This window comes from Molossus molossus, unplaced genomic scaffold, assembly GCF_014108415.1.
Source record: "Molossus molossus isolate mMolMol1 unplaced genomic scaffold, mMolMol1.p scaffold_m16_p_16, whole genome shotgun sequence".
NCBI classification, from domain to species: Eukaryota; Metazoa; Chordata; class Mammalia; order Chiroptera; family Molossidae; genus Molossus; species Molossus molossus.
Window position 1 is genome coordinate 43,451,041 of NW_023425351.1, and position 19,423 is coordinate 43,470,463.

The window sequence follows — 19,423 nt, forward strand, 5'->3', positions numbered from 1 at the left end:
AACCTACCCAACCTATCAAGACTGGGAATTATAGCAGATCTACCAAATACATAGAAACAAACACACAGAGGCAGCCAAAATGGGGAGACAAAGAAATAGGGCTCAAATAAAAGAACAAGAGAATTCTCCAGAAGAAGAGTTAAATGAAAAGGATGCAAGCAATTTATCAGATTTAGAGATCAAAGTAATGATTATAAGGATGCTGAACAGCATGAAAAAGGACATAGAAACCACATAAAAGGACCAGTCAGAAATGAAGAATGCAATATGTAAAATAAAAAATACATGGGAAGGAATAAAGAGTAGGTTGGATGAAGCAGAAGATCAAGTAAGTGATTTGGAAGACAAGATAGCAAAAACAGGATAGCTTAAGGGACCTTTGGGAAAATACGAAGTGTAACAACATCCACATCATAGGGGCATCAGAAGGAGAAGAGAGTAAGCAAGGGATCAAGAATCTATTTGAAGAAATAGTGACCAAAAATTTCTCTAACCTAGTGAAGGAAAAAGACACACAAGTCCAGGAAGCAAAGAAAGTCCCAAACAAGATGCACCCAAAAAGGCTCACACCCAGATATATAACAATTAAAATGGCAAAGGTTAAAGACAAAGAAAGAGTCTTCTCTTTTTTTAAAGAATTTTAAAATTGATTTTTAGAGAGAGAGGAAGGAATAGGGAGCGAGAGAAAAACATCAATGTGAGAGTAAGACATCAATCGGCTGTCTCCTGTATGTCCCCATTCCCCCGCTGGAGATAGAGCTTGCAATCTGGGCATGTGCCCTGACCAGGAATTGAACCAGCAACCTTTCAATGCACATTACAAGGCCCAACCAAATGAACCACACTGGCCAAGGCACAAAGAGAGATCTTAAAAGCCACAAGAGAAAGGCAGTTATTTATACGGCAGCTCCCATTAGACTGATTTCTCAACAGAAACATTTCAGGCCAGAAAGGATTGGCATGAAATATTCAAAGTAATGAAAAGCAAGGACCTACAGCTTAGGTTATATTACCCAGCAAGACCATCATTTAAAAATGAAGGATAAATAAAGAGCTTCCCAAACAAGAAAGAACTAAAGGGGTTTGTTACTAAAGAATCAGTACTACAATAAATTTTAAAAAGCTTGCTTTAAGAAGAAAAGAAGAAAAAGGGAAAAAAATCATAGAGGAACATAGTTGAAAGAATAAAGTGGCAATAAATACATACCTATCAAGAATCACTTTAAATGTAAATGGCTTAAATGCTACAATCAAAAGAGATAAGGTAGCTTAACGGATAAGAAAACAAAACCCATATACATGCTGTCTTCAAGAAACCTACCTCAAAATGAAAGATAAACACAGACTACAAGTAAAGGGATGGAAAAAGATATTTCATGAAAATAAAAAGGAAAAAAATGTAGAAGAGCAATACTTATATCTGACAAAATAGACTTTATTATTTTTTTAATTTTTATTTATTTTTTATCCTCACCCGAGGACATTTTTCGATATTTTGTTCAGACAGAGTGGGAGGGAGAAAGACAGAGAGAAACATCGACGTGAAAGGGACACATTGAGTGGTTGCCACCCACACGACCCAACCAGGGCCAGGGACAAACTGCAACCGAGGTACATGCCCTTAGCGGGAACCGAACCTGGGTCTCTCCAGACCACAGGCCGACGCTCTCACCGCGGAGCCAAACTGGCCAGGGCTACTTTTCATCTTTTTAAGTAGGTGAGCCAATAAAGTGCTTTCAAGGTTTAAAAAAAAAAAAAAAAAAAAAAAGAGGATGAACTATGGATATACCCAACAACTTGGATGGATCTCAAGGGCATTTATGTCAAGTAAAAAAAGCCTGTCTCAAAGTCACATCCTGTATGATTCCATTTATATGACATTCTCAAAATGACAAAATTACATAAATGGGGAACAGATTTGTGACTGGTAGACATTAGGGATACTTGGGTGGATATGACTTACAGTCAAAGGGAGATATTTGTGATTTATCTTGAATGCAATGTTGTTTACTTGAATCTACACATGATAAAATGGCATAGAACTATACAAACATCTTTTATCAAAGTCAATTTCCTGTTTTCACTGTTGTAAGATGTAGCCATTGGGGGAAATTGAGTGAAGACTTGTCTACTATCTGTGCAACTTCCTGTGATATTTCAAAATAATTTTTTTCCAAAATATCATTTGGAATTTGAAATTTAAAAATATCATAGCAACAGAATTATTTTTTTCCTTTCATACCGAATGTATTAGGGTGATATTAGTTAATAAAATTATATAGGTTTCAGGTGTACAATTCAATAATACATCATCTATATATGGTATTGTGTACTCACCACCCATAAAGTCTCTTTCCATCACCATTTATCCTCCCATTACTCTCTTCTACCTCCCCTCATCCCCCTTTCCCTCTGATAATCACCATACTATTGTCTATGTCTAAATGGTTTGTTTTTTGCTTATTTCCTTCACGGTTTTCACCCAGCCCCACAACACACCGCCCCTCTGACAGCTGTCAGTCTGTTCTCTATCTATGAGTCTGTTTCTATTTTGTTCGTTAGTTTATTTTGTTCATTAGATTCCACATATGAGTGTTATCATATGGTGTTTGTCTTTCTCTGACCGGCTTATTTCACTTAGCATAATATTCTCCAGGTCTATCCAGCAACAGCATTATTTTAAATATAAAATACTTTGGAATAAATTTTACAAAATACTGTCATTAGAAACTAAATCATTGCTGAGAGAAATTAAAGAACTAAGTAGAGATATACTGTGTTCATGGATTGGAAGATATACTATTGTTATGATATCAATTCTCCCCAAACTGTCCTACAGGTTCATTACAATACTGATCAAAATATCTGAATAGTCAGGTAACATGTGAAAGGTTGCTCCACCTTACTTATAAATAGGAAAATGTAAATAAATGCATTATCAATGATGAATACTATTTTTTATCATCATATTGGCAAAATTTTTTTTTTTTTTTTATCCTCACCAGAGGACATTTTTCCATTTTTTGTTCAGGTAGAGTGGGAGGGAGAGAGAGGAACAGAGAGAGAGAGAGAGAAACATCGACGTGAAGGGACACATCGAGTGGCTGCCACCCGCACAACCGACCAGGGCCGGGGACAAACTGCAACCGAGGTACGCGCCCTTAGCGGGAACCGAACCCGGGTCTCTCTGGACCGCAGAAGACGCTCTAACCACTGAGCAAAACCGGCCAGGGCTTTATTGGAAAAAATTTTAAAGTCTGAAATACTAAATGGGGACCACCAAATGGGGGAAAGCTGTATTCTCATATACTGCTGGTAGAAATACAAACGGACACATACACAGGGAAACCAAAACGGTAGCACCTACTCTGCTAAAATCACACATACTCTATTACTCAGCAACTAAAAAAGAAATTATACACATGAACATGGAAACATTTACAGGAATGTTGTCTAAAGAGTGTTTGTAAAGTGAAAACTGGAAACAAATATTCAACAATAAGAAATAATCTAATAAATTAGTATATTAATTCACATAAAGGAAGAGTATGCAGCAATTACATTGAATAAGCTAGACCCAAGTATAGTTGTATAGGTGGACTCAAAGTGCAAAAATTGAGTTTAAAAAGCAAGATGTAGAAACACATGTTGCACAATATATGCTATAGACTGAATTATGTTCCCCAAATTTACATATTAGAGTCCTAACTTCCAATGGGACTGTCTCTGGAGATAGGGTCTGTAGGAGATCATTAAAGTTAAATGAGATCATAAGGGTAGAGCCCTAATCCAAAGGGATTGTGGCCTTATAAGCAGAGGAAAAGAGAGAGAGAGAAGTGAGGATACAGGGAGGAGGTGGAAACCTATAAAGCAGGAAGAGAGCGCTCATCAAAAATGGAATCAGCTGGCATCTTGATCTGGGACTTTTAGCCTCAAGAACTGTGAGAAAATAAATTTCTGATATTTCTGGTTTAAGCCAATCATTCTGTGGAATTTTCTTCTGGTAGCCTTCGCAGACCAATACAATATGGTACCATTTATGTAAGTTAAAATATGTACAAAATAATCCTCTGTGTTGTTTATGAATTCATTTATGTTTGTAAAACAGTATCTTTAAAAAGAAATGCAAGAACATATCCCAAAATTAATGGTTGCTGTTGGAACGGGGAGGGTAATATTGTGTACTTCCCTCAGTACATAATATCTGTTCATTCCTTCATTTAGTAAACAATTATTAATAATTGATCATGCCCTAGACATTGGTGTAAGTGCAGATGAATAGACATTGGTGTAAGCCAGATACTATCCTTGAGGATCTCAGTCCAGTGAGGACAACAAATGTAAAAACATATTCATAAGACAATATGGAGTGTTCTCCAAGAGAGATCCCTGCACGTGAACAGTGGATGTGAGTTGTGCCAGGAGCCCACGAGAGTGTCAAGGAAGCCTTCACACAGAAGAGATGACATTTGAGATGAATTTTAAGGAATTCAAAACGAAGTCTTATACCTCCAACTGAAGGCTTAAAAGCCACTAAAATTTGTATTCTGTACGTTTACTATATTTTTCTCTGGCCCAAATTTCTCTATAAATTCACACACATTACATACCCTTTATAAGTCTGATTAAACCCAAAATGAGTCTTGTCTCACCTTTACCAATTTTTCATCTTCTGGGACTGTCAATTTCTTTTTCTGCTTATTATATTCTTTTCTTCTTTCTAAAGCACTCATAATTTTTTCATCAGTTAAGTTCTTCCTAAACTCACAAAACTGAGGCCAAAATTTAAACAGAACTCCAAAAATTGTCATCTGTATAAAAAACAATGTCTCAGATTACAATTTTATACAAATGTACCATTTTAAAGTCTAATTTACCATAATAATGGATTAACTATTCTATCTTTAATATACAGCATGTTTCCTCCAACTTACTGTCTCCAGACATCTTGGTATAGTTTAGCTCAGCACATGCTTATCATCAATGTTTTTTACTACCAATGAGAAGTCTTTCTTTAAAACACACACACACACACACACACACACACACATTCTTAAATACACTTAAAAGTCACTTTATTCTTTATGTTTCCCTAACCAATTGATTGTATTAATAAAGAATCCATTAGGTCTTTTTAAATAAGAAATTTATGTTTTCTTTTAAAACATATACTAGCTGATCTGCCACACACTCCGCTGTTTTATGCAAGTATTCCAAATATTCAGTCCATCAAGGGGAACTCCTCTCCCCCCTACCCTTTTCTTTCTTTTAGAGAAAGGAAATACCATTTACCTCTGGAAAAGCTCTTAAACAAAGCTGCAGATCTAAGAATAAATCTTGAGTAACTTTTAAATGATACAATCTCTCTTTTATGTAAGAGCAAGAAAAGTAACATTTAAAAAGCAGAGTGGTATCCTGGACAAATGCTTTCTATGAGGACACTCTACAGTAAGTGATTAATTGTGATATTTATAGAGATAAGAATTGTTGCTCAAACTCCCATGCCAAGTCTTTCCATTAGTTCCAGAGGCATATATTACTTCCAAGAAGGTAGGACTTGCCACATCAGATCAAGTCCAACATTTTGTTGCTAGGAATGGCCTTTCCCTAATGCCCTGGAGAAAAATGAACCATCCCATTAGGCTCTAAGCCAAGTCTTCTGAGGAAAAGAAGAATTTTTAAAAGTAAATGCTGCAGTGATCAGCAGAGTCCTGAATTAGTATGCTTCATTACTCCTTTTTCTGTACATGGATATTATTAGTAATTCTAAAATTATTTACTCCTTTTAAAAGACAACTTTGTCAGTGAATTCTGGTAGTCTCGGGATTGTGAACACAAAAGCTAGACATGCTTTATTTGATAAAATATAGGCCTTTACATTTTTTTTTTTTTTCATTTATTTGCCATGCATTAATTCAGTAATCCCCTACTCCACTGTTCAGGGATCATGACAGTTTTTATGTGAACTTCTTAAACTCAACTATCCCTCCTTCTCTATTTACCAGCTGTTAACCCTACTTTTTAGTTCTCTCCAAAACCTGTCATTCCCAACTCTCAAATATATTTATTTCCAACTAAAAGGCCTTCCAGTAAAAGTCACCTAACCAACACAGAATTTTTCAAAGGCAGATAAAAAACTGTTCGAGTTCTAAAAGTTGCAATTAAGATTTTAGGTTAATAACTTACGTGTTATTCATGAAAATTACCCTGTACCTCCAGAACCTTAAAAGATAACCAAACTGGCCCTGGCCAGTTTTGCTCAGTGGTTAGTGCATCGGCCTGCAGACCAAAGGGTCTTGGGTTTGATTCCAGTCAAGGACACATACCTGGGTAGGGGTCATGCGTGAGGCAACAAATTGATGTGTCTCTCTCACATCAGTGTTTCTCTTTCTCATACCCTCCTTCTCTCCTTCCACTCTATCTGGGAATTAATGGAAAAATATCCTCGGGTGAAGATTAACAAACAAAAAAAGATAACCAAACTATAGGTAAGAAAATGTTTTGTTTTGTTTGCTTGTTTGTTAACCCTCACTCGAGGATATTTTTCCATTGATTTTTTTTTTTTTTAGATAGAGTGGAAGTGAAGGAGGGAGAGAGAGAAATATCGGTGTGTGAGAGACTCATTAATTGGTTGCCTCCTGCATGACCCCAACCAGGGCTGGGGACTGAACCTGCAACACAAGTATGTACCCTTGACCGGGAATCTAACCCTTGACCTTTCATTCCTCAGGCCAACGCTCTAACCATTGAGTCAAACCAGCCAGGGCAAGAAACTGTTTTAATAAATATAGAACTATTTAGCTCACTGCCAGCAGATGGACAATGGCTTTAGTATGAGTGAAAAGGTCCAGGGATGAGAACTTTGGCTGAGTGATGAAGGATGCAGGTGGCGGACAGACTGAGACTACACTGATAACAATAGTGAAACAGGCAACAGTTTTTAATTTACTACTTAGCCCTTCACTCAACATTGCTCTCATCTCCGACTGGGTCTTACTCCTTTCTGTTGTGCGAGGTCTCCTCTCGCAGCATTCATTCACATGTTCAAAAATGTCGCTGAGTGTCTCTTCTGTGCCAGGTATTCAGGCCACAAAGGAAAGTGAGAAACAGGCCCTGCCCTCAAAGACCTTATGGTCTAATGGGAAAGTCAGGCATCAGGATAGTCATTTTCAATTTTGTGTAAAGAGTGTTCTGACAGGGACAAAGACACGATATTATATGAAAAAAAAAAATACAAGAAAGAAAGACAGAGAAGATACTACAAAAAGCTCAGGAGGGAAGAGAGTAAGGCCACTTTATGGAACCATAACTATTTCAGTAGACTGGGAGAGGTGGTTAGAGACATGTAGGAAGGAGCATGGTCTCCTGAGGACCACAGGGAGTAATTGTAATCGAAAGCAGAGAAGTGACATGATCAGGTACACATTTTGAAAAAGATGGCTCTGTCTGCAAGTTAAATGGTTTTGCGAGCCTAGAGGCAGGGGATTTTGGTAATCATTATGAGACGGTGCAGATGCGGACTGAGGTAGTGGCATGAAGTTGGAGAGAGGTGGATAGAATGGCAGGTAATGAGGAGACAGAGGGAGAAGTTTTAGGGACTGGGGATCTGAGGGTAAGGGAATACAGGAGGGAAGACGTGAAGATGGCAACCAGACTTCTGGTTTGTCATTCTCTGAGCTTCCTTGGGAAACACAAGAGGAATAACAGATTTGGGAAGACCCTTAAATAAATAGCCTCTTACTTTTCTGATGCTCCAAAGTCCATATTTAAGATATGGGCCTAGGACTCCATTTTAGGAAATCAGGTAGAAGGCAGAAACTAGAGGACGTCAATACATTCACGACTGCAACCCCTGGCCAGTGTGGTGAACCAGCAGGGTGAGCAGCTCCAGACGTTCACCGTCAGACTCCAGGTCTTTGATCTAGATGGGCAAGCCCTGGCCTGGTTATCAGCAGACCTAGACTAGGCTAAGTGATCTCTCAGATCTTTTCATTAACAGATGCTACAATTCTGGCACTGTGTTTTCCCTCCTTCTCTCTAGCACATCCTCAATCATTCCTCTATATTTTCGCCTATTTTAATGCATAATTTGGATTGTGAGTCCACTTTCAGTTCCTCAGAGGACTTAGAACACAGCTGGCTCACAAATGAACGTTAAGGAGTAATGGCCTTTTTCCATGCTCAAGGGCAATCATACCCTAAATCTCTGTTTCATATCACTTAAGTCATGACATGGCCTTCCCTATTACCTCTATTATAATTTATTTTTCTTAATCATTGTTCAGGAACAACATCAGTAAAAGGCTTTTCAAATGCAAATAAATTATGTTCACCAAATCACTGTTTTCTATTATTTATCTTAAAATGAAGTAACGTGAGCAGGTTAACAGGCATGATTTTCCTTTCATGAGCTTGTGTACTTTATGTTGGTCGGGTACTTAAATCTCCTCTCACTTATTTTATGAGCTATGTGAATATTCCAATCTTTAAAAATACACAAATCTTGGGACACATATTCCACACATTTTTGTGGTAGCAGATATTTTAAAAGGAAATATAAATGGTGGGAAAGGAAGGAGGAATTAGCTCGTTCTCTAAATTAGAAACAAAAAATGATAGCCATGCAAAGTCAAAGTGCACTATTTACTGATTGTATTTATTGTACATTATCAACAACAAAATAGTTAATTACCAGTTTGTTATGTTCTGTGGCATATATAAATATTTTTTAATTAAATAGAGTAAATCCCAGTATTAAGAGGATTGGAGCCTTGCCAAATATGAATAATACAAAAGTTTTAAAAGAATATCTATGTTGTCAATCTATTTAAAAATATGCTTAGGCACATGCCCTGATCTCTTACCTGTGCCTCTCTAAATATATATGGTCCTAACTCCTTCCTGTGTTCAAGAATCTTCTGGGCTTGCTCTAAAGGAATGTCAATTTGTAAAGCTGGTGGAATACTGGAATTAAGAAAGCAGTTGATAATAGTCATGATCTTGTTTTGGATGATGGACTCCTCACAATGAGAATGGCACAAATCCTGGACAAGGAGGAAAGACAGAACAATATATGATTAATGTATTACCAGAACACTTTATAGAATTGTGCCAATATGTATTTCAGCTGATATATACTTTTTCAAAAATTGATTTTTAGAGAGAGGGAGTGGGAGAGAGAGAGAGAGAAACATTTATTTGTTGTCCTATTTATTTATATATTCATTGGTTGCTTCTTGTATGTGCCCCAACAGGAGATCAAACCTGCAACCTTGGCATATTGGGACAATGTTCTAACCAGCTGAGCTTCCTGGTCAGGCCTCAATATATACATTTTAACTCAAGTCAAGAGGGCACTGGGACATGCCAAGGCTACCTTAAAATAATTATACCTTTTATTTCTCTTGGGTGTGAGGAATTTACATCTTTGGTGAATATACCTTACATAAATACAGGTTTCATTTTTCTTCCTAATGGCTTCTTCTCCTATGCAAAGAAACAGATCTAGTGTCTACTTGGACTTATTTAGCAAATTTATATTGAGTGCCTGCTGTATGCCAGACACAGCTGAGCCCCAAGTTAAAATCCCTGTCCTTTAAAAGGTGAAGCATGACAATATGTTACTCCAATTTGAGATAGTCAGCAAGTGCTATGATAAAGGTATACACAGTGTTCCAGGAGAGCACCAAGAACAGGCACCTAGTTCAACTTACAGGAGGTTACAAAAGCTTTCTCAACTATAACTACTTCTACACCAAGGAGATTTCGGCTCAAAAAGGCCAGCTGCATATGCTACCTGCTGGTGGTGACAGGTGTGTCAGTATGCATCTATATTTTTTCAATTAACTTATTACCTTATCCTCTTTATTGCTAAATAACTTAAAAAAATAATGGTCATACATTAAAAGGACCCAGTTTTATGTCACAGATGTTGGGCTATCTTTTTTTTTAATAAAGAGGTAGCTTAGTTTGAATTATGGATTTGTCAAATACATTGTTCTCTAAATCACTATAAAGCACACATATTTGGAAACATCATTCCAGGGCAGAAATGAGCCAACATTTATTAAGTACTCACTGTATGATGGACATTGTAATAACTTGTGTCTTATGGATACTATTAAAGAAAAGAAAATTCTAGTGCTTGCCATATAAAACTTCATATACAGTTTGGCATAAGTTATATGTGAAAAAAAAGCTTGATATGTTACATTGAGACAACAGTTAGCATTTTTTTACTCAATTTAGTATCTGCTCAAAAAATGCCTATTTATACCACATGTTTGGCATGTTACCAAAAATGTAGTTTTTGCCATTTCTAGTGAGATTATCATAATAATTATTTGGTGAGCCTGGTTTATACTCTGAAATAAAAACAAATTTGTGAAGTTATACAGTTTTAATTTTGAGAGTGCAGGGATAGAATTTAGACAATGAAAATGAATCTTTTTTTCTAATTGTTCTGTCCTACTATATCATTAGCCTAGGTAACGTTTACCTGTCATTCAAGTCTCCGTGTACGCATGCCTTCCCTAGTAAGCTTCCTATGACTCCCTCGATCCAGGAAAGTTGTCCACCTTCGATACTCCCATTGCAACCTGTGCTCCTGCCACACTGCACTAAGCACACTGTTGTAACTGCCTTGTCTGTCACATGTCTGTCCCTCCCAGGACACTGGAAGCCCTGCTTTGGTCACAGCTGAATCCTCAGGATTTAGCCTGGCCCTTGGAAGGTGCTCAATAAGTATTTACTGGATGAATATAAGCTTCCAGTCTTTTCTCTGTGGAGACACACACATCACTTTAAATGAAATCATACTGTTTTCTAGTAGCTGACTTTTAAAAAAAAAAATCAATAAAATAAGTATTTTTCCCATCCCTGATTATTCTCCTACAGCATTTTTAATGGCTGCAGAGTATTCTCTTGTATAGATGTATCATAATTAAGTAACCAGTGCTCTGTTGTTGAACATCTGGGTTCTCTCCAGTTTTTCACATTTCAGAACAACTTGATTAAGGTCACTATAGCCATCTCTGCATATCACTACAATCATTACTGGGAGGGAGCATAACTTAGTGGTGAAAGGCATGAGTTTTAACAACAGAATCCCTTCATTCAAATTCCAGCTCTACAACTTAATTAGCTGTATGATGTCAGGAGTCTTTTAACTTTTTGGTGCCTTAGCTTCTTCATCTGTAAATGGTGAGAATAACAACTTTGACCTCACAGGATTCCTTTTTTTTTTTTTAATGGAGATTACCAATATTCCCTTTAAAAAATAATCCTCACCCAAGGATGTGTTTATTGATTTGAGAGAGAGATATCAATGTGAGAGAGAAACATCAATCAGTTGCATCCCACATGTGGCCTGACCTGGGATCCAACCTGCAGCCTAGGTATGTGCCCTAACCGGGGGAATCAAACCCACAAACTTTCTGGTGTATGGGATGAGCTCCAACTAACTGAGCCACCCGTCCAGGGCTCATAGAATTCTTATGAAGAATAAATTAGTTATTACATGAAAAACATGCAGACAATATCTGGCAGATAACAAACACTTAAGAAGAATAAACCACATAAAAGTGAGCTCAGTAAGACTTTGTGAGGTGGAAGGCTTTCCACCTGGCAAACGTCCTCAAGATCCAATGTGGGAGACATTTTGCATGGCATCCATTTTGTTAAAATCTGCTCTGCCATCACCTTCCCCAAGGCAGGATATCTCTGCCTTCTGCATTTCTTTATCTCTGCATTTCTTTAAGTAAAATCTGCTCTGCCATCTCTTGCCCCAAGGCAGGATATCTCTGCATTTTGAACCATTTACTCAGTCTTTTGTTCCACCCTTGCTTCGGGGTGGTTACTCAATAACTATCGCTTAACAACAAATGATCTTGTTTTTCCTGCCTTATATATTGTGTGAATTTCCCCAGAATAAACGAGACTTGATCAGAGCCCTGTCTTGTCTCCATTTCTCGTGTCTCTTGTCCCTCCTCCTCATCACTCCCCCTCTAGAGTCCTCGTTGCTCGACCTGCGGACCGGGTCAATCTAACCCAAGTATCATCCCTTCTGCAAACACTTCCCTAACCTACCACCTTTCCTGCATCATCCTCTCTGTGGAAATCCATAGTTAGAATATGGATTATAATCAATACTATTTAGTTTCACAGATGTCTCCCTCCCTGAGTGGGGACAATGTGTTATATTCATCTTTTTATTCCTGCAATCTAGCATCATGGCTGACACATTAGATACTTAATAAATGCTTATTGAATGAACAAATTCACTCCTATAGCATGATTTTTAATAGCTACCTAGTATTACACATTCTCCATTCTATGCAGAAAAGATATCTAAATGAAGACCAAGGGCAGCCTTGAAGAAGGAACAGTCACAAAACTAAGGGTTGACTGTATGCGAGTCTATGGTTTTTTAAATACTTATCTTGGAAGGTTCATCTTATCACCTCTTGTCTTAGCAGGGTTGGGCTTCCTCATATTCATATTAGCTTGAAGATACTTCTACCTAATCATAATAATTGCCTATACTGGAAAACAAACTCTACCTCCTTTCTAATTCTCAAAAAATTATTTTAATATTACTTATGACAAAATTTTGAAAAAACTTATCTCAAAATATTTTTTTTCTGAGAAAATTTCTAAGTGATAGATAATATGAATACTGTTGATAACAGAAAAGGGTAGGAAACAGTTCCATGGTATGTTGGAAAAAATTTAAAAATAGATATCATTGAGCAACTACTAACTATACAGAATATACATGTAGCCGAGTATTCATACTGCATAATACATATTTATTGGCCAATTAAAAGCATTATCCTCTTAAATTACAGTTTTATTTTGATTCCTTACTTTTTATATGGGATAAACTAGGCTGCCTAGAAGGAAATGAGCCTGCTACCCGAGGGAGTGCTAAGCGGAAGCTACATGCCTATTCTGAGGTATTTCTAGACAACATCCCTGTGTTCAAGTGTAGGTTATATAACCTAGAAAGTCCCTTCCTTCTTTTCCGTGCAAAGATTCTATATGATTTCATTAAACACTGAACCCTGAAAATAAACTGCTTTTTGAACCTAAGCACTTGTTCTTTCACTTATTTATTTTGTTAAGAACTTGACCATTCTTTCTAATGGAAAAGACGCGCTCATTTCTCTTGGTTTATTTACCTATAATCCACTGTCTTTGATTACTATTGCTGTAAATATGGTTGGGAATTCTTGTAAAGAGGTCTTGGTTAAAGTACTGAATATGGATACGTCCAGGAGAAAATATATACAGTACATTTATAGATAAGTGACATGCAAAAATAAAACTTTTTGAGAAGTTTTTCATTAGATCATAATACACGGGACTCTCCTTAAAAACCTATACCCTCATTTAGGGCTCACTTTCACTCTTCATTGTATAAAAATAATGTATCTAAAATAGAAATACAGTGATACCTCGGTTCTCGAACGCCTCGGTTTTCGACCAAATGGAGATTCGAGAAACTTTTGTCTCGGAATCCGAACAAATATTTGGAACTCGAACTTCCGAGATGAGCCGAGTTGAGCCGAATGGCGTTCATTCGGCCCAGCGCGCCTTGCTTGCGTCATCAGTGTGAGTGCAGAGAGAGAGTCACGCTTTGTGGAGTCACGCTTTCCTATTGGTTTCATTGCTTCGGTTCTCGAACAATTCGGTTCTCGACCGTCCTCCTGGAACGAATTATGTTCGAGAACCGAGGTATCACTGTATAAACACCTTACTATTCTCATATTGGAATGAAGGTGGCAAAATTGGGATATCTTCTGCATAAAGTTACAGTTAAGAATCTGATATGTTAATGCATCTCCTCCTCAAAAAGAGGTGGTTTTCTCCCACTCCCAATAAAATACCTTGTATTTTTGTACTTCTTGCCAAAAGAGCACCCCGTTTTCCAAAAAATCTCCTTTTAGAGCCACAAACTGTTGAAATTGTCTTGCAGTAACAGGATTCAATAATGCTTTACGAAAAGCAATGATTTCACAAGATGAAGATATCCACTTGCTGTCCACAGGCTATCCAAAACAGAGAGTGCAGAGAATTAGGTATGTTCTAAAAAGTAAACAAAGTCATTTTTTAGACTAAAAATCACCAACTTCTTCTCCTTTACTTTGGGCTGTTGAAATTATGGCCTGGCTACAATAGAATTTGGGAACATTTCCCCTCTGTTTCTCTCCTCTTTGTCTCCTTTACATTTTGTTAAGAGGTAGAGAGAAAAGAAATGATTCGATGATTTAGAACATATGACTACATTGCTTAAGAATGTTAACAATTATTAGAGTTTGAGACTATGGTAAAAAAACTACATTTTAGTGCATAGTATGAGTTCTGTGCTTAAACAGAACAAAGTAATCATGCTATAATTATACATTGTAGTATTATTTATTTTATGGTCTCATATATTATGTTACATATTAACATATAATTCTCCTACCTTTTAAAAAGTAAAAGCAGTTGAACATTTAAGATATGTTTTCAAATTTTTAGAAAAAGTATTACCAATTAATTTTATTAATTTAAATAAGAAATTTACTGTGGAACTTCACTATAATTCTATCCTGGAAAGATCATGTTTTTCAGTGAGATATCTTTATATTATTTTAATAAATTTTTATTAAGCATTAATAAGAAGAAATAATTATTAATATTTATTTTTCATAATAAACTTCCTCTGACTGAGGATTCACTTTACGTAACAAAAAAGCCTGAAGGAGCCATGGTGTTTTAGTAATGCGTAAAGGTATTACTTATTTTATATCGTCACAATGTCAAGATGTCTACTTCTTTCATTTTGACCATTTAGATCACATGTTCATTCCCCATGAGCCTCTCAAATGACAAAATAGAATTATTGAATTTACTGAATAGATTTTTTTTTTTTACTGGATACATTTTATTGAAGTTCCCCAAACCTGAGTTTTGCCTACAACCATGCATCATTCCAAAGGTAATGTTTTAGGTGAACTTAGGAATTATAGTAACAATCAAACAAAATACATGATAAATATCCATTGCTGATAATAGATAAAATAAGTTTCTTGAAATAAATCCTATGTGACCATCAAAATGAGTGTTTAAGAGAGTTATGTAAAGAGTGCCATGGGAACACAAATGAAGGAGTAACTAATTCTGCCTGGAGAAGTAAAAGCTTTGCAGAGAAGGGCCTTTGGGATGACCTCTGAGTTGGAAACTAAAACTGAAGGCAGTCTAGATGAATGGTGGAGTCTTCAACCCAGAGAAAGCAAGTCTATCACTGCTTAGTGAGACCCAGGTCGTCTTCTCTAGACAAGAAGTTAAGACCTTCGCCATATGGTCCATATTAAAATTATAGCCCTATAAATAGGAACAACTATGTATTAGACTGGGATGTTTGCTTAAAACCCACTCAGCAAATAATGTTTTAAGACCTTCTTTTAAAGATACTAAACCTTAGTAATTTAACTAAAACCTGTAATTTTACTAAACAAAAAATAACGTAATATATAATGTACAATAATATGAAATATAAGCCCATTGTTCTTAATATTTCAATAAAAATATAGCAAAGGACACACATAAGAACAGCTTTTTCTTTCTTTCAAGAGGAAAATACAGAAAAAGAGGACCCTAATAGATATATACACACTCCTTTAACAGCCAAATAAAATTTTTTCTTTGTTAGTTTGCTGTGGGTCACCTGGGTCTAGTTTAACATTTTATCAAGAACTGTGGAAGAATAAATACCCATAAATTTGTAGGCTCAAAAGGAAGACTGTGTTTATAGTGCTTGTTAAGTAGCAAAATAGGCAATTTCTAGTATCATATTATAGTGGTTTAAATAATCACCAAAATGGTAGTTATCTTAATTCTCTTAAAGCTAAAATGTAATTCTAAATAAAAGGGGATAATGTAAGATAATTTAACTTGCTGATTCTGTTGCATATTTCTCATTCTTTTTGTATAATCCACTCTCAATAGTAAGTATAATACCATATGCTGGAACAAACAGCTTGTCTCAATAAAGCCATCACAAACAAAATAAATAAAAATACATTTTTAGCCCTGGGTGGTTTTGCTCAATGGTTAGAGCATCAGCCCTTGGACCAAAGGGTCACATGTTCAATTCCTGGTCAAGGGCACGTACCTGGATTTTGACTTCACTCCTGGCCCTGGTTAGGGATGTGTAGGAGGCAACTAGTTGATGTGTCTCACTCCCATCAATGTTTCGAACTCTCTCTCTCTCTCTCCCTTCCCTCTCTTCCTTCAACTCTCTCTTAAAAAAAAAAAAAAAAAAATCAATGGAAAAAATATCCTCGGATGAGGATTAACAAAACAAAACAAAAAACGTATTTAAATTCCAATCAGGCCCGGCCAGTGTGGCTCGGTGGTTGAACATCGACCCATGCCCCATGCACCAAGAGGTCACCAGTTTGATTTCCGGTGACAGCACATGCCCAGGTTGTGGGCCCAGTTCCCAGTGGGGGCACACAGGAGGTAGCCAATCAATGTTCTCTCTCATCAATGTTTCTATCTCTCTCTCCCTCCCCCTCCTTTCTCTCTAAAATCAATAAAGAAAAAAAAATTAATGAAGTCCAATCAGACACTTCTGGGTTGAGCAGGTGAAGGAACTCTTTAAAAAGGCTTGATAGACTCACACTTAGTGCTAAATTCCATCAGCCAATTAAGAACAGTATTGTCATTCAGTTGGTGGCTTAGAAAACATAGTCTACAATGATGGTTTATGAACAAGAAGAGAGAGAAAAATACTTCGACAGAGTAAAATTTACAGAAGAAAGAATATAACAAATAGTACTTGCCTTCCAGATCCCAATTTTCCTTTCATGCTTCTGCAGTAAGAGCTCTTCGGCTACATCTCTCAGCTGTATCTAAAAGCAAAACCAATTATTTTATGCCAATAATTCAGAATGCCTAAAGTTTTGAAATCATTTACTAATTTGGTAGCTTTGAAAAATGAGGTAAAGGTCAGCGTGGATAAGAGATAGTAAGTTCAGAAGAAAAAGGATCAGACTTAGAAATAAAAGTTCTGCCCAGGTCCCTGGGTCAGTTACTCAAGTTCTCTGTTCTGAACAATTTCCTCATCTGCAAAATAGAGGTAATAATTGCCTACTGCATTGCCCTAAATGTAGATGATAGTTCCACTCTGGGTCACATGGAAACTGGAGAGATAATTAGGACTCCTTAGATTTTTGTGCTATCTTCTAGCCACAACTACTTTTAGAAAAGTACAAAAGTTACAGGCAGAAAATACATAAGATATTTCTTGAGGTTACTTCCGATTCTCACTCTTTTCCTTTTCTTGGGAACCACTCCTGCCAATACTGTACTGTGTGACTCTAGCTCTCTTCCACAGATAGATCCAGAAGCTGACCCAGAGAGACAGGACTAGAGCCACTGCTGCTGAGTCTTTCTGATAGCCACAGCCTGGAGAAAAGATCTGCGAATTCTTCTTGCTGGGTTCCCACAGCTGTCCTGGCCCGACACTTTGGAAGCTTGGGTATCAGCTCTTCCCCTAAGGGTGTGAGATGCTCCAGCAATGTTTTATAATAAATTCTCTCTCTTATCTTTTGTCTTTGGCTTAAGGTTGCCCAAATCAGTTTATGTTGTTGGCCACTCAAAGAATGCTAAGTCAGAAAATAAAATTATGATGCAAATCAATAGTGAGAAAATGTGGTAAATAATATTAGTAAGCTAAATATCTTTATACTTGACTTTGGATAGAGAATTGGAGTTAGCAGGAAGAAAGGAACGAGGACATTTGAGTTATTCCAAAGCTAATTGCCAGGAACTTTTTGCCCAAAACAAGTCAGCTCTTCTCACTACTAGACATCCTTTGTGCCCAGCTGTACTGTGTCTTCCATAACTTAAGGTGCTCAGAAGACTAAGGATATTTCCAGGTAAGCAAGCCTCAAAGAGTTTGATAAATTTTTTTTCTTTTAAGATTCTTCCTAATCCTTACTAATAATGGCACATGCTTTGCATACAAACTCCAAAATTACATGCTCTCTGCCCCTTGTGTTGTTTATGTAAAGATCAGGCTTTCCTGTTTTTAGGTAATGACATTTTAAATTATCAAAGTAATACATGTTCTTATAAAATAACAACAAAGCAAAGAAAAAAACAAAAACAAACCCAAAACAAGATAAAACAAAAAAAACCACTGCACTTTATAAAGTAAAGTAAAAATCCTTCTCACTCCCTAAAGCCATTCCCAGTGGGCAGGTCCTCTTAGATCTTTTTTCATAAACATAAAGAGAGATGGGTGAATGGGTGGGAGGAGAGACCGAGATAGAAACATAAACAGATACCCAGATGTAATTATATATAATGGTATTATCTTCTGCATATTGTTCTGCATCCTGCTTTTTTCACTCAATGAATAAAATATTTCATATCAGTACATGTGGAAATCTCAATTTATATTTTAATCTCATTTTATATGGAAATATAGTTTTCCATAGTACAAAATTATCATAAGTCTTTTAAGTAATACCCCTTGTATATCCTTGCCCATTTATGTGAGGACTCAATAATAACAACATAAAAAACAACAACTATATTCATAGATAATATTTGAGTGTTTGCTGTGTGCCAGGCACCATGCTAAAAAACTAAACGTATATCATTCATTTAATTTCGTCTTCCCAATAATCTTATGAAGCAATTACTCTTATTGAGCCCATTTTTTTAAAATAAAAAAACTAAGGTTATAAGACTTAAAGTTGTATAATTAATATATGGCAGTGTTGAGATGAAAACTTGGGAAGTCTGATTTCACGCTCTTAACCAAGATGCTGTAGAAGTACGATGGCTGGGTCAACAGGTATGCACATTTGGATGTTTCGAGAGGTACTGTCGATTACTACCCAAAGATTACAGTACTAACTTATATACCTTTATCTTTTGACGTGCTGCAAACTGTTCACTTGCAAGAAACAATGGCAACCACATGTTTTCTAGTCTATTTAGGACACGCTTCTGAATTTCAATGAGAACAGATGAGTCAAGTTGCTCATGGAGAATCTTTCCCCAGCCTCCACTTAAATTCATTATCTAAGAAAATAAAATGAAACAAAAACTACAAACTTCTGTTTTGGACAAAAAACACTAATAGTCATTAATTTATTCACTCACTCCCAAACCACTTGCTGAACACCTGATAGGTGCCACAATTTTCATTTTCTGTAAAATACCTCCTGGCTCTATTGTGTATAATAAAGACAGATAATTCCTCTAACATCCAATGCAGAATTGTGGTTTATGTGATGTTGTTTTAGATGTATGATTTTGCTTATGATATACTTCAAAGAACACAGGAATGGGATTTTTATCCTGTATGAGCACAAGCAATACCATTTTTTTCTCCATGGCCTCAGTATCTTCAACTGTA

General features: G+C 36.5%; 1 protein-coding gene across 1 annotated transcript in view; it reads right to left on the minus strand.

Moving 5' to 3' along the window:
- RGS22 (regulator of G protein signaling 22) overlaps positions 1-19,423 on the minus strand; it is a 125,145-nt gene that overhangs the window by 11,300 nt on the left and 94,422 nt on the right. The window contains exons 17-21 of the mRNA XM_036263834.1: positions 18,928-19,086; positions 16,833-16,901; positions 13,890-14,051; positions 8,865-9,044; positions 4,653-4,811 (exon numbers count right to left, since the gene is read on the minus strand). Coding sequence (XP_036119727.1) covers positions 4,653-4,811; positions 8,865-9,044; positions 13,890-14,051; positions 16,833-16,901; positions 18,928-19,086 — 729 coding nt within the window. The remainder of the gene's footprint in view (positions 1-4,652; positions 4,812-8,864; positions 9,045-13,889; positions 14,052-16,832; positions 16,902-18,927; positions 19,087-19,423) is intronic.